Here is a 14434-nt window from a genome sequence, read left to right on the forward strand (position 1 = left end):
CATTGAGTAAGTTGTAAGAGTGAGCAGGATATCTTTGCAGTAGTTCAGCTATCTTTCAATCACGACAAGGTTGCACTGCCGAAGTCACACAACAAAATGAACTCGGAGATGAGAAATCTGAGTGATAAGCCTGGGTTTCTCTTGACATACATGTCAAAAGATTCCTCAGCACAGCAACAAGAAAGAAAATTCGCCATCATTTACGTGCTATCGTTTGAGTTGACAGTTTGATGACAGCACATAAAACAATGGATTAGTGGTTTACAATTAGTATTCCTCTTCATGTGCTCAGTATGGATCCTGCCAGTTCTAATGGGTCACTAATATAAATTAAAAGGTATGCACTTTATTATTTATTGTCATGATTTCAATATAGATTCTTGCAACTGTAGCTTTAATCTTTTTACAATCTTTTAAAATCAATTTACAGAGCTTTGCTTTTCGATTTGACTGTGTTTAGATATATCCTAAAAGCTCTCTGGTGTAGTCTTGACAATCTATACAATAAAATGAAGAGAACAGTATACCGTATTTTTAGCTCCATAAGACGCACCACACCATAAGACGCACCTAGTTTTTAGAGGAGGAAACACAGAAAAAAAATATTCTGAACAAACGGTCCCATAGTGTTTTTTTTACTGTGGGACAGTTTGTTCAGAATATATTTTTTTCTCCCCTGTCCCATAGTGTTCCTTACCACCCACTCCCCTCTCCTGTCCTATAATGATCTTTAATCCCCCTCCCCTGTCCCATAGTGATTTTAACCCCCCCTTCCTCTGTTCCATAGTGATTTTTAACCACCCCTTCCTTTGTCCCATAGTGATTTTTAACCCCTCCTCCCCTGTCCCGTAGTGTTCTTTAACCCCCATCCCCTTGTGCAATAGTGTTCTCCCCCCCCTCCCCATGTCCAATAGTGTTATGATCCCATAGTGGTCTCCCTCCCTCCCCTTGTCCCATAGTGCACTTTCCCTCCCATAGTGTCCCCCCTCCCCTTGTCCCATACTGCACTTTCCCTCCCATAGTGTCCCCACCCCCCTCCCCTTGTCCCATAGTGTTCTCCCCCACCCTCCCCTTGTCCCATAGTGCACTTTCCCTCCCATGGTGTCCCACCTCCCCTTGTCCCATAGTGCACTTTCCCTCCCATAGTGTTCTCCCCCCCTCCCCTTGTCCCATAGTGCACTTTCCCTCCCATAGTGCTCTCCCCCCCTTGTCCCATAGTGTTCTCCCCCCTCCCCTTGTCCCATAGTGTTCTCCCCCCCCCTTGTCCCATAGTGCACTTTCCCTCCCATAGTGTCCCCCCTCCCCTTGTCCCATAGTGCACTTTCCCTCCCATAGGGTCCCCCCTCCCCTTGTCCCATAGTGCACTTTCCCTCCCATAGTGTTCTCCCCCCTCCCCTTGTCCCATAGTGCACTTTCCCTCCCATAGTGTTCTCCCCCCTCCTCCCCTTGTCCCATAGTGCACTTTCCCTCCCATAGTGTCCCATAAATACTTACCTGTCTTGTAACGTGGGCCGGCTTAACAGCGCGCACCGCGGTACTGGAACTTCAATTTCAGGTTCCGGTTTCCGGTGGGACTGAAAGGAAGTGTGCACACTGAGTGCGCACTTCCTTTCAGTCCCGCCGGAAACCGGAACCTGAAATTGAAGTTCCAGTACCGCGGTGCGCCCTGTGCTGCCGGCCCATGCTACAAGACAGGTAAGTAAACCTTCACATTCGCTCCATAAGACGCACAGACATTTCCCCTCACTTTTGAGGGGAAAAAAAGTGCGTCTTATGGAGCGAAAAATAAGGTAATTCATCCATATAATTAACAGAAAAAAAGATGCAATGTAATGATTTTTTCCTTTCTTTTGTTACTTTTTTCTTAACGTTGTTGTAAAATGCTTTATTAACAATATATGAACCGTTTTTTCGCTAATTTGTTCTATAGTGTAATTTTAGCAGATATGGTGCTAATGGAAAGGCATTTAACCCTTTCATTACCACCTCCGTAGTATGCCCTTTGTTAATTTAATTTTGTACAGCAACACAATGTAAAACAAAATTAAATAAAGATAACATAGTAATTTAGCATTAAACATATCAGTTAACATTTTGAACATGCTGTTATGATGTAGACTGTTCAAATGCTGACATTTAAAAAAATAAATAAGAACGTGTTAACTATAAGTATCCCTCCCTCCTCCCCATAGAATTACGAGAACTACGACAGCAAATTAATTCTCAAAGCATAAAATAAAGTGTGTAAATGTCAGTGTCTGGACAATTGTGGGCTCTTCAGCTATAGACATAAACTGTAATAAAACAAAATATGTTAGGGTTATATATACACTGATCAGCCACAACATTAAAACCATCTGTTTAACCCCTTAAGGACCAAACTTCTGAAATAAAAGGGAATCATGACATGTCACACATGTCATGTGTCCTTAAGGGGTTAATATCGTGTAGGTCCCCTCGTGTTTCCAGCTCTAATGCGTCGAGGCATGGATTCCACAAGACCTCTGAACATGTCCTGTCAACAATTTTTGCAGTGTGCCAGGGTGCATAATCCTGCTGAAAGAGGCCATTGCCATCAGGGGTGCCTGTGCACTAGGTAGGAGGAACGTGTCAAAGTAACATCCACATGAATGCCAGAACCCAAGATTTCCCAGGAGAACATTGTCCAGACCATAACACTGCCTTCACCTGCCTTCCTTATTCTCATAGTACATCCTGTTGCCATCTCTTGCCCAGGTAAACGACGGACTCGCACCCAGCCATCCACCTGATTTAAAAGAATTCATCAGCCCAGGCAACCTCCTTCCATTGCTTCATGGTTCAGTTTTGACTCTCACGTCCTTATTGAAAGCGCTATACGAGGGGGACAGGAGTCATCATGGGCATCCTGACTGGTCTGCAGTTGCATAGTCCCATACGCAGCAAACTGCAATGCACTATATGTTCTGGCACCTTTCTATCATGGCCAGCATTAAGTTTTTCAGCAATTTGAACTACAGTAGCTTCTATGTGATCAGACCAGATGGGTTAACCTTTGCATCCCACGCGCATCAATGAGCCTTAAAAAGGAGCAATGAGAATCTCACAGCTACTGAATTACCAATATAAGCCCATTTTTCTATTTCTACTATTTCCCAAGAAGACGTTTTTAAAAAGTAACATGTGTAACAACTTTTGTTTTTATCCCTGAGTTACCAGCCTCACCCCTCTCCATTATACCCTAAATAAGACTGTTCAAGTTTAGCTGAGTGTCAGCCTGCAAAGAATCTATGTGATATATTCTTCTACTTAACTGCTAAAATGCAACCATTCAGTTCAAGCTTAAAAAGGTGCAGAATAATTTGAGGGGAGGAAGATATCTACCATTTACAATCCATCTGCAGATATGCAGAGGGCCAATATTGGGTTATGTCAGAAATATTACTTTCTCTGCAGATTTAACATTAGTTTTAGACCAAAGGGATAGGTCAGAGGGACCATGCTTTTAAATCATGTATACAAACATTCACAGATATATACAACAAAAGTTTATACTGCTTCCTCAATTTATAATTAGTTTTTTTTTCAAGTGAGAATAAAATTAGGAAATGGGTCAGGGATCATAAAAAATATTTTTTCCAGTGAACACAGTCATCTGCATTAGTGAGTATACTCATTTTCAGCACTAACACATTAATGATCTAGTTTTAACACTGCTTTTAATTGCTTTCATCACTTTTGTTTGTATACTCACTATGCTCTTACTAGTATTTAACACTATTTTATTTATGACACTATTACTATTTATTTGTCTCCCACATTGTAGTGTAGGACCCACCGATAATGGGGTACTTTGAAAGTAGTGGTGGGCTTAACAACATATGGCCATATGGTGGAACCAAATCCCCATATTTATACTTAGTTAGGCATTTTAGTAGCCTTCTTTGTTTTTTGTATTTTTGTAGTCTGAGTGCGCTGCACTATTTTCTCATTCAGGGATCATAAACAACTCAGTCCAAGAACCTTTTTAAAATGACATAATGACATACGGAGGATGGTCATGAATCCTAGAACCATCTGGTCTTAGATTTCCTCAGTCTCAACTTTCACAAAAGCCACCTTCTACTCACTAAAACTGAGTGGCCTTGTGAACTGAAGGCTTCGTTTTATGAACGTTGGTTGGATATACGTAGGTAGGAAAAAGGGAGAATATAATGGAAGCAAACTACAAAGAAAAAAAGAAAAATATCAAAAACAGGATGTAAAACTAAACTAAACCTGACGGCTTCCCTGGGCTGGCAAGATTTAGGTCATAATAGCGAAGTTAAAGAATTTTATAAATACTAAATTAAATGCTGTGGCCATTGTGAAGAAGGCAGGAGGGCATTTCTAGTTTGTGCTTGAAACAACAATATTATTTACATTTTGTTCTTTATGCAACAGAGATTAGGTTATGTAAATTAAACTAAGCATATGCTATTTTATATATATATAATTTTATTCCTTTAAACATCCATATACATAAAAGATCAAAAGTCCTACTTGTTGTCTCATTAATTCTCCTCTATTTTCATTATATCAAACATTGAAGAAAGGCTTAAGATGGATATCCCAGTTACTGTCTAAGTGCTTACAAAATGTCAGAACCTGATGAATTAATTAGCTATACATTATCTTCCTACATCAATCACAGTGAAATTCAGCAAAATAGCTTCAATTATTATATGCCTCATATGTACATAATTTCTACTTATTATAAATAATATAAAAAAAATATAAAAAAAAATTATACATATTTTATATATAGAAAAAAACATCGCCAACACCTGTTATATTTCAATTTAGATAATGGTGATTTATATGACAGCATTTAATGTCAACAGACGTGTGCCTAAAGAAGCATAGTGAACATTTTTTGTCACATTTAACTTAAGTATTGACAGGCGTATAAACAGTAAAGCTATCATACCTGAGGTTTATTGCAGCCATTGAAGAAAACAGGGTTGGAAATTGGGTCACTGAGATAGGATTTCAGCAGATTTGCCCTTAATCCCTTTGGGGGCTCATTGGTCATTTTTATTCCAGTTTGCAAAACTGATACAGGAAAGTTTTGTGACGGGTAACTGGTCAGCCACAAGCGGAATGTGGGTTTGGTTTTTTCAGGATCTGAAATGACTTCTTCACAAATTTGCTCAAGGTCAGCGAGCCAACTAGTAGCTAGATGGCAATTTTGGAGAATTACCCACGTGCCATCTTCGGCCGCCTGAAATGAGAATAAAAAGCCAATTATTCACTTGTCAACAGTTAAAATTAACGCAGACTCCTAAACAATCTAGAGAAAACCAAACACAATTATTATCCAGGAAATTAAGTTATACAGTCGCTGTGACCTTTAATCAATCACCCAACTGTTAATGTTAATTTAGCCGATTTAAAAATCATAGATGTATTTGCATTTTAATGGCTATTAAATGAGTGTCATGGAGAAGAAATAATGAAAGCTTGGCCTTTTCGTGGAAATAATTTGTAAAATATTTATGAGAAATTAAAAATTAGAAGAAACTAGTCAGGTTGGTAAACCAAATAGTAAAGATCAAGATTCCACAATATAGGTTTATGTTTTTAATTGTTTATTGGAAGTATATGCAAAAATAGGACAATAGTCTTCTCTTTATGAACATCTAGGTCAAACATTGGATTCTTAGTGGGAAATAATTAAAAAGAGGCATATTGGGTAAAAGTGGTTAACTAAAATAGATTATATAAAGTGTATTTCTATTGTATAGCTAATATATGCATGTTAGAATACTAATTGGTAAATAATACCTGTTAATTTCAACTTATATATATAGGTCATTGTCACTGAAAATGTCAAATTTGTCTTTTATTGTAATGGAAAAATAACAGTCAAAGTCATGCATGATTATCATTATTTATCCCTCTGTTTTCTTCTTTTCTTTCTTTTACCCCCTTATGTTTATTAAACAAAATTAGTGTATGTATAAAATGTACTAAATTTTAAATAAAATGAATTTGAAAAGAAAATGTATTGAGAAATAATATAAGCATGAATGAATGAATGAAGGTGCACATAGTGTGTGTATATAAAATAGACTCATTGTATTAAGTGTTTACTTATTTAGAAGAAGAATAATGTCATCCCGTGTTTAGTGTGCAGAGATATCATAATCCTTTATAAGTAAAAGATATAATAATCTTTTGGGTAGACCAAGTAATTTAGCTGAGACCATATCAGTAAAGGAAGGTACCATATAAGAGGAGCCTTTATACTGTTAGAATAGGGTTTCAGGTGTTATGAGAAAGCGATACACTATTGGTATTGGATATGTATCAAAGAGTTTTAATCTTTGAAAAAATGGCCTAAATTACTCAAAGTGAGGCGATTACCAGCGGAACTAGCAGGCACATTTAATTTGAGACGCCTCCCTTTTACATTTCCGCAGTAATTCTTAGAAAAGAACACTTTGGTAAATCTCCCCTTTTGTCTTTTTAATTAACCAAGTGTACTAAGTGTACTATGAATTGTCTTTGTGTGTGTGTGTGTGTGTTTGTACAAAGTGGACTATGTTTTGCCTATGGAGAAGCCAATAATGATGCCTGAATTTTTAAGAATTTGTTTTTATTCTTTTAAATATGTTTCTATAAGTTGAAATTATCATAAATAACATGTTTACAAATAGATTGCCTATATATTGCATCAATGTAAGTGCTCACAAACGGCAACATAAACTCAGTTACCCTATCTAGAGTTCTAGAGATGTGATAAGCTTCTTACACAAGTGCATAGTAATAAACACAAGCAGAATTTCATTTGTTTTATTTTTAATTTTTTTTCTTCATTACCTTTTCAACCATTTTTCGAGCAATAGGTCCTTGACCCTGACCAAGTGATATTGTCTGAAGATTAATGCCACTCATTTCTGAAAGCAAAACAAATGTTTATTTATTTTAAATCTATTGGATTACTCGAATACCATTAATAAACTGGAATTTATTCAACCGTGATCAAGTTCTGAGCTAAATAAACATATAAAATAATATCTAGTAAAAAAAAAAAAGAACAAAATACTACTTCCCAAAAGAAATTACAAATTTTTGTTCCAAGTTAGCTATGGTTCTCGTTCAGCTACTTTGGTCTAAAATAGAAATTCACTTTTAATTACTGGCTATTCGCGCTGTAGTGAATAACCTCTGTATATTGTGAGATATGTTTAGATATATTCAGGCTCATTCATTATTACATTAAACACAGTGTAAATCCTAGGGAAAGTGGGTGAACATAGCAAGCCCCACATGTAGTTGAATATTCCATCGTTGAATATTACATCGAGAGCAGTTTCAATCTTCCCTCCATATTTAAACTATTGTATTACTGGGAATGGAAGCCTTTTTTTGCAGAACTTCTGACTTGTATTTCTCTTCGATTTAAGGGACTCAACAGGAGGTAGGCATGTATGTTTATAAGCTTTATGGCCCATTTACCATTATTACCTAGGTGTACTAATTGAACCCATGGGTTGAAACAATAAATATATCCATATTTTGTTTGTTAATAGCATATGTTATTATTTTAAGCCATAATGGCTATCTTACCAGGCTTAATGTTAATCTGTCTCATAATGTCTCTTTAATTGGCTTAAATTGAAAAACATCACATCTTCAAATGACACTTTACATGGATTACATTGTAATGTAATTTTTGGCTTATTTTAATATAATTTCTTTGATAGCTGGAGATTCTTTTTTTGGCAGATTGTCAGGAAGAATATGGCCATAGTAGCTTGCAATTGTTTATTATTAGGGTCCTCGGACGATCTTAGAGTTCGCATTTTATATTTTATTTTTTAAGTTGACTATTTCTTTTGTCTTCTTTGAAGGTGAAAACTTTTAAAACAATAGGAATTTGCATTGCAGAACAATTTACCGCTATTTATAAACAGACATCTAATTTGGTTCCTAATGGATATTAAAGTGGTGCTATTATTTTCCTAAAGGAGAAGCAAGGGATTTCATTGCCAATAAGCTTTAAAAAGAACAAACTGTTTTGAGTAATTATGGAACTACAATATAAAGTCAGAGGCCAATTTTAAAAACGTGTAGGTCAAATAAAAAAAGAAAGATAATTGCATATGGAAGTGTTAATATCTGAGAAGTTAAAATTTTGTTAGCACTTTATTTGTATTTAAACACAGCCCTAAGTAGAGCTGTTTTAAGATCAATACAATGTCAGCTTACATAAAATGCCATGTTCTTGATTGATGTATCATTACAATGTGCTTAGAACGTACAATATAATGCAATACTATTTAGGTATAAACCATACTAGTATATTTGGTACATAGTTATGTCTGTCCACTCAGGTATGAATCATTTGAATGGCATCTCTGCAAATGAGCACATTTTGGCCAAGAAAAATTATTTTAAAGGAACCATATGCACGCACACACACACGCACACACGCACGCACACACGCACACACGCACACACGCACACACACACACTCTCTCTCATTAAGTAGTTTAAGCAGCAAGTGTTGAAGTGAACACGTTTATCTCCCATGTTAAGATTAGTGTAGTATTAGTATTGTCGTACTTTAAACTTAGCAGTGGTGGGTTTAAGCATGGTATGGCCATATGGTGTGACTAAATCCCAACATGTATTTGCTAAGATAGGGGATTTGATTTAAACCTGTACTGTTGTGTGTTCTTCCCTTACAATGTATTTTGTATATATTTCACAGCAGGACCAGTGTTAGGAATTATTTTTTAATTTGCATTACCTTCTAGATTGTACCCCATGTTTGCTTCCCATTGATCCACATATAAAGGGTTAGTTGTGAAGACACTTTAGCTTACTTTTTTATTGAATACGCCCCGCAGTTCCAGAAAGTATCGTTAAAAGGGGAACTCTAAGAATCATAAGCATTACTGCTCAATTAAGCGGTTATGGTGCATATAGCCAACGTCAACATCTCACTTTTGTTTCAAACTGTTTTAGCGCAGTTTGTGGACAAACAGTGCATTCCCTGGCACCCATGGCTTGTCTTCCTTTCACAACTGCAAATAGGCTATAACTTCTCTGCACGATAACTAAAACACTGAGCTGCTATAATAATGATGCTTAGAGTGAGAATTATCTTGCAATATGTATGATGGACACTTCTGGACAATTCTGCTATTTTCTATTTAGTCTATTTTCAGGCTAATACAAGCTTTTCACCAATATACTCAATTTCTTTAAGAATTCAATGTTTAAGAGATAATATTATGAGAGACCTGATCAGACTGCCAGGGGCAAAGTAAATCTCGTATTGTTAGTGGACATTTATGATTAGTTGTTTCAGGAAAGCTTAGCTTGAATTATTCTAGATGTGTATTGCTGAACGTTTATAAGCAACTTCTTTTTTAGATTGTCTCAATGAAAAATAAGTGCAATGTAGAATCGTTTAGCCAACATTGGATGTAAAACTGAGTGGTCTATTCACTCAGTGACTAATGCTGATCAGTTGTCCATATTCAGTTGTTTGCAGGATTATGTTTTTCTCAATGTGGTTCTAGTTTAGTTGACAGTGAATACAGTGAACCTCGGAGGAATCGAAGAGAATGTAGCCCCATGTAACAATCGCAGCTTAGTGGAATGGGCTTTGACAAAGCTAGAAGTTGGGCTTAGGTGGAAGGTAGTAGGTGAATGGGAGTTAGACATTATCGGGTGGATCTGGTATAAATAGGGCATCAAGTTTGTAATTGATCAGTTTTAATAAGCTTATCTGATTGAGGCGCAGGTTAGGGGGAAAAGGTACTTTTTTTAGTTCATATAAGAACAGGGTAGTTAATGGCTGGTGTGGAAGGTGGTTTAACAATGTTGTGTATAGGTTTAGTAGGTTTCGAGCTTGTCATTGGCTGAGAACTTGGTGGGTTTAGTGGTATCTGGTAAGTGGTATTTATATGGAGAAATTTAGTTTTTTTAAATCTAGACATTTTATTTTTCCTTTCTGGTGTCTTTTTTTTTTTTTTTTTTACAGAGTGCTATATTCTATTCTTTAGACATATTTTTCTAGAACATTCTATATTTATATTTTTATCCATCAATCATTTTTTTTTTTTTTGGTGCCCCGGGTAGCATTTATAATATTGATACCCCCGAATATATTATGCATTGCGCATTTCTGTTAGTTAGTAATTCCGGTTTATTTTGACTTGGAATTCAGGAATTCTGCTAATCATCCTAAAATCAGTCGAACTGGAGAAAAACTAATCTCCGAGTCTATTGTAATATATAATATTATATATAGCAAAATAGAAAACTTGCCGGCACTCCTGGATTTGCAGTAAAGTAGTTTTATTGTCACGAATGGTCAACGTTTCAGTTCCTAATTTAGAACCTTCATCATGACACAACAAAATAATTATATAATATATAATATGAGAGAGTGAAATAAGTTGTGCATCACCTGCTAGTCCCTAGGCACAGACTCGAGAAATCGTTTCACCACAACAATTCTAGAGTTCCAAGCTTGACGTACAAATATGCATAGGCAGACATTGTGTTTCAGACCCTTAGCAATATACAGTGTTTTAAACACAGCTTTTTTAAACCAACAAATGTGTTGTCATCCAAATCATTTTGATACATTTTGACTACAAGACAGGAATACCTCTTAAATAATGTATTCTTTATTTTTGTTCTGACATACCTTGTTCTTCTGCAAATTTCATCAGTATCTCCAACGGGTCAGCTCCAGGAAAAAGGATAAATATTAGCGGTGTACTGGATGTAGAGTCCATGTAACTGCATTGTAGATCAAATGTCGGAGGGTCCACATAGGATTGACCCATTTTATCAGTGACAAACTGTTGAACAGCAGGAATGACCTTAAAATAAATAAATAAAAATGGTAATGTGTTCATATTAAAAAATATAAAACTGGCAAGAAACAGTCTTAAAGGGAGGCTGTAGGCATCAAAGCAATGTTAGCTTAATTAAGCAGTTTTAGTGCCTGGATCATGCCTTTGCAGTTTCAATTATAAGCCAATCAGGAGTTAAATCAATTTTCTCTGCCGCTAGCTGTAAATCACATGGCATACATAAAAAAGGTCTTAACTTAGTTTAGATGTTTTTTTTATCTCCTGCTAATGTGATTTAACTCCTAAATGGCAGAGAATTGAGCAGTGATACTTAAGGGTCATGATCTGCACACTAAAAATGCTTCATTAAGGCATTATTCCTTCAATATAAGCTTGCAATGAAATTGCTTACATTCAGTACTGTTTGGGAAAAATGTAATTTCTTTTTTTTCTGCTAGGAAAACTACTTACATGCCAAAATAAAAATCCTATATATAGCAACCTGATAAACATTAAGCAACAAGATTAAAATAAAAGTATTATTAAAATAAATAAAATACTGATGTGACCCAAATATAGTATAGATGTAAAGTCACTTAACACTTTCCTATCAAACCACCTTCCCATATAGTTAATTCAATGATATTAGTCAGAAACTGGGCACGGCAAAATCACACAGTCTGAAGCTTTCTCAAATTAGTTGAAGATCTGCTTTCATTTAATAGATTTGACCTAATTATTTACTCCTCACAAATATTCCCCAGTGAAATCCTGGCTACTTTGGACAGGGTTACTGCAGAGTTGCTATAAAATATTGTGAATCAACGTCTGCTGTTTCTTCCCTGCTGTAATATTTTTTTTTTGAAAGTACAATGAAAGCAAACAACAGTTCCTGAGTGCCAATCTTCACCGGCAGAGAGGACTGGCACGACTTAAAAATAACCTGCTGCTTTCTCTTGTCAAAAGCTCATTTCAGATAGATTTCTATAACCTGTGCATCAAATTATCATTTAGATTTCTTTTTATTACTTTTTAAGGAAAAAAGGTTCCACTGTGAGAAGCCGATTTTACTACTGCTAATGAAACAGAATTTTAATAGATAATCTGTATCTGAATCTAGGCTACCGGCATTCAGATCACGTTATTAAAAGTACTTTTAAAAAGTATTGCAGAACAGTTTGGGGATTTTAAAATGACCCTTTAAACACCATTAACTCTACAGTTTATTGTAATGGATATAAGACAATGAGGCAATAGTAAACCATGCCAAACAGTTTGACAAAAAAAAACTGTGATTAGTGATGTTGCGAACATAAAATTTTCGGTTCGCGAACGGCGAACGCGAACTTCCGCAAATGTTCGCGAACGGGCGAGCCGGGCGAACTGCCATAGACTTCAATGGGCAGCGAATTTTAAAACCCACAGGGACTCTTTCTGGCCACAATAGTGATGGAAAAGTTGTTACAAGGGGACTAACACCTGGACTGTGGCATGCCAGAGGGGGATCCATGGCAAAACTCCCATGGAAAATTACATAGTTGATGCAGAGTCTGGTTTAATCCATAACGGGCATAAATCACCTAACATTCCTAAATTGTTTAGAATAACGTGCTTTAAAACATCAGGTATGATGTTGTATCGATCAGGTAGTGTAAGGGTTACGCCCACTTCAAAGTGACAGAACAAACTCCCCGTTTAACGCACCGCAAACAACCGCAAACAGTCCATTTGCACAACCGCAAACTCCCCATTTGCACAAGGTTGGATACCAAGCTAGCCATGTCCCGCTCCTTGTCCTCACTGATGTCATTGAAGGTCTCTCTTCCTCCACCCAGGAAGCGGGAGATGGAAAAAGATGCTTGGTTTGTCCTCCTACTTCAAATTTGGGGCACTGCGCGTGCAATCTAATGTGCCACCAGATAGAAGTGGTGTGTTAAGTAGTACTATTCCTATCAGTTTAATTCCTGTTACGTCCCCTATCAGGGGACGTGTATATAAGTCATCGATTTTAGGAAGCGGGAGATGGAAAAGATGCTTGGTCAGTCCTCCTACTTCAAATTTGGGGTACTGCGCGTGCAATCTAATGTGCCACCAGATAGGAGTGGTGTGTTAAGTAGTCCCCCTCATCAGGCCTTTTTTAGTCGAATGTATCGCCCACTGTCAGTCCCTTTGGGATCCATCCCTCATTCATCTTATTAAAGGTGAGGTAATCTAGACTTTTTTGACCTAGGCGACTTCTCTTCTCAGTGACAATACCTCCTGCTGCACTGAAGGTCCTTTCTGACAGGACACTTGAAGCGGGGCAGGCCAGAAGTTCTATAGCAAATTGGGATAGCTCAGGCCACAGGTCAAGCCTGCACACCCAGTAGTCAAGGGGTTCATCGCTCCTCAGAGTGTGGATATCTGCAGTTAAGGTGAGGTAGTCTGCTACCTGTCGGTCGAGTCATTCTCTGAGGGTGGCCCCCGAAGAGCTGTGGCAATGCGTAGGACTTAAGCTCCGCATGTCCTCCATCAACAACACGTCTGTAAAGCGTCCTGTCCTTGCCGGTGTGGTCGTGGGAGGAGGAGGATTACTTTCACCTCTTCCCCTGTTAGATTTCCGTTGTGCTGTGACATCACCCTTATACGCTGTGTAAAGCATACTTTTTAATTGATTTTGGAACTGCTGCATCCTTTCCGACTTGCCGTAATTCGGTAACATTTCAGGCACTTTCTGCTTATACCGGGGGTCTAGTAGCGTGGACACCCAGTACAGGTCGTTCTCCTTCAGGCTTTTTATACGAGGGTCCCTCAACAGGCACGACAGCATGAAAGACCCCATTTGCACAAGGTTGGATGCCGAGCTACTCATGTCCTGTTCCTCGTCCTCAGTGATCTCTCTGAAGGTATGTTCTTGCCCCCAGCCTCGTACAACACCACGGGTACCAGATAGGTGACAACGAGCACCCTGGGATGCCTGTTGTGGTTGGTCTTCCTCTTCAAAGCCACATTCCTCCTGTGACTCCTCTTCCTCACAATCCTCTTCCAGCGTTGCCGCAGGTCCAGCAAGCGATGTTGATAAGGCTGTTTCTAGTGGTGATGGTGACCACAACTCTTCCTCTTCACGCTCATCTACGGCCTGATCCAGCACTCTTCTCAGGGCATGCTCCAGGAAGAAAACAAATGGTATGATGTCGCTGATGGAGCCTTCGGTGCGACTAACTAGGTTTGTCACCTCCTCAAAAGGACGCATGAGCCTACAGGCATTGCGCATGAGCGTCCAGTAACGTGGCAAAAAAATTCCCAGCTCCGCAGAGGCTGTCCTAGCACCCCGGTCATACAAATACTCGTTAACGGCTTTTTCTTGTTGGAGCAGGCGGTCGAACATTAGAAGTGTTGAATTCGGGCTGTCGGGCTGTTGCAAATCAAGCGCCTCACTGGCATGTTGTTTCTCCACTGGATATCGGAAAGTGCGCCATGGCCGTGTAGGAATGCCTGAAATGGCCACACACCTTCCTGGCCTGCTTAAGGACGTCCTGTAAGCCTAGGTACATATGCACAAAGCGTTGTACGATCAGATTACACACATGTGCCATGCACGGCACATGTGT

The 14434-nt window shown here is 38.0% G+C and overlaps 1 protein-coding gene across 1 annotated transcript in view; it reads right to left on the reverse strand.

The window, feature by feature from the left end:
- LOC134601623 (dynein axonemal heavy chain 3-like) overlaps nucleotides 1–14434 on the reverse strand; it is an 875684-nt gene that overhangs the window by 43319 nt on the left and 817931 nt on the right. Inside the window, exons 68-70 of the mRNA XM_063446141.1 lie at nucleotides 10694–10871; nucleotides 6844–6920; nucleotides 4949–5242 (exon numbers count right to left, since the gene is read on the reverse strand). Of these exons, the coding sequence (XP_063302211.1) occupies nucleotides 4949–5242; nucleotides 6844–6920; nucleotides 10694–10871 (549 nt within the window). The remainder of the gene's footprint in view (nucleotides 1–4948; nucleotides 5243–6843; nucleotides 6921–10693; nucleotides 10872–14434) is intronic.

The sequence above is a fragment of the Pelobates fuscus genome, chromosome 3 (assembly GCF_036172605.1).
Source record: "Pelobates fuscus isolate aPelFus1 chromosome 3, aPelFus1.pri, whole genome shotgun sequence".
Taxonomy (NCBI): Eukaryota; Metazoa; Chordata; class Amphibia; order Anura; family Pelobatidae; genus Pelobates; species Pelobates fuscus.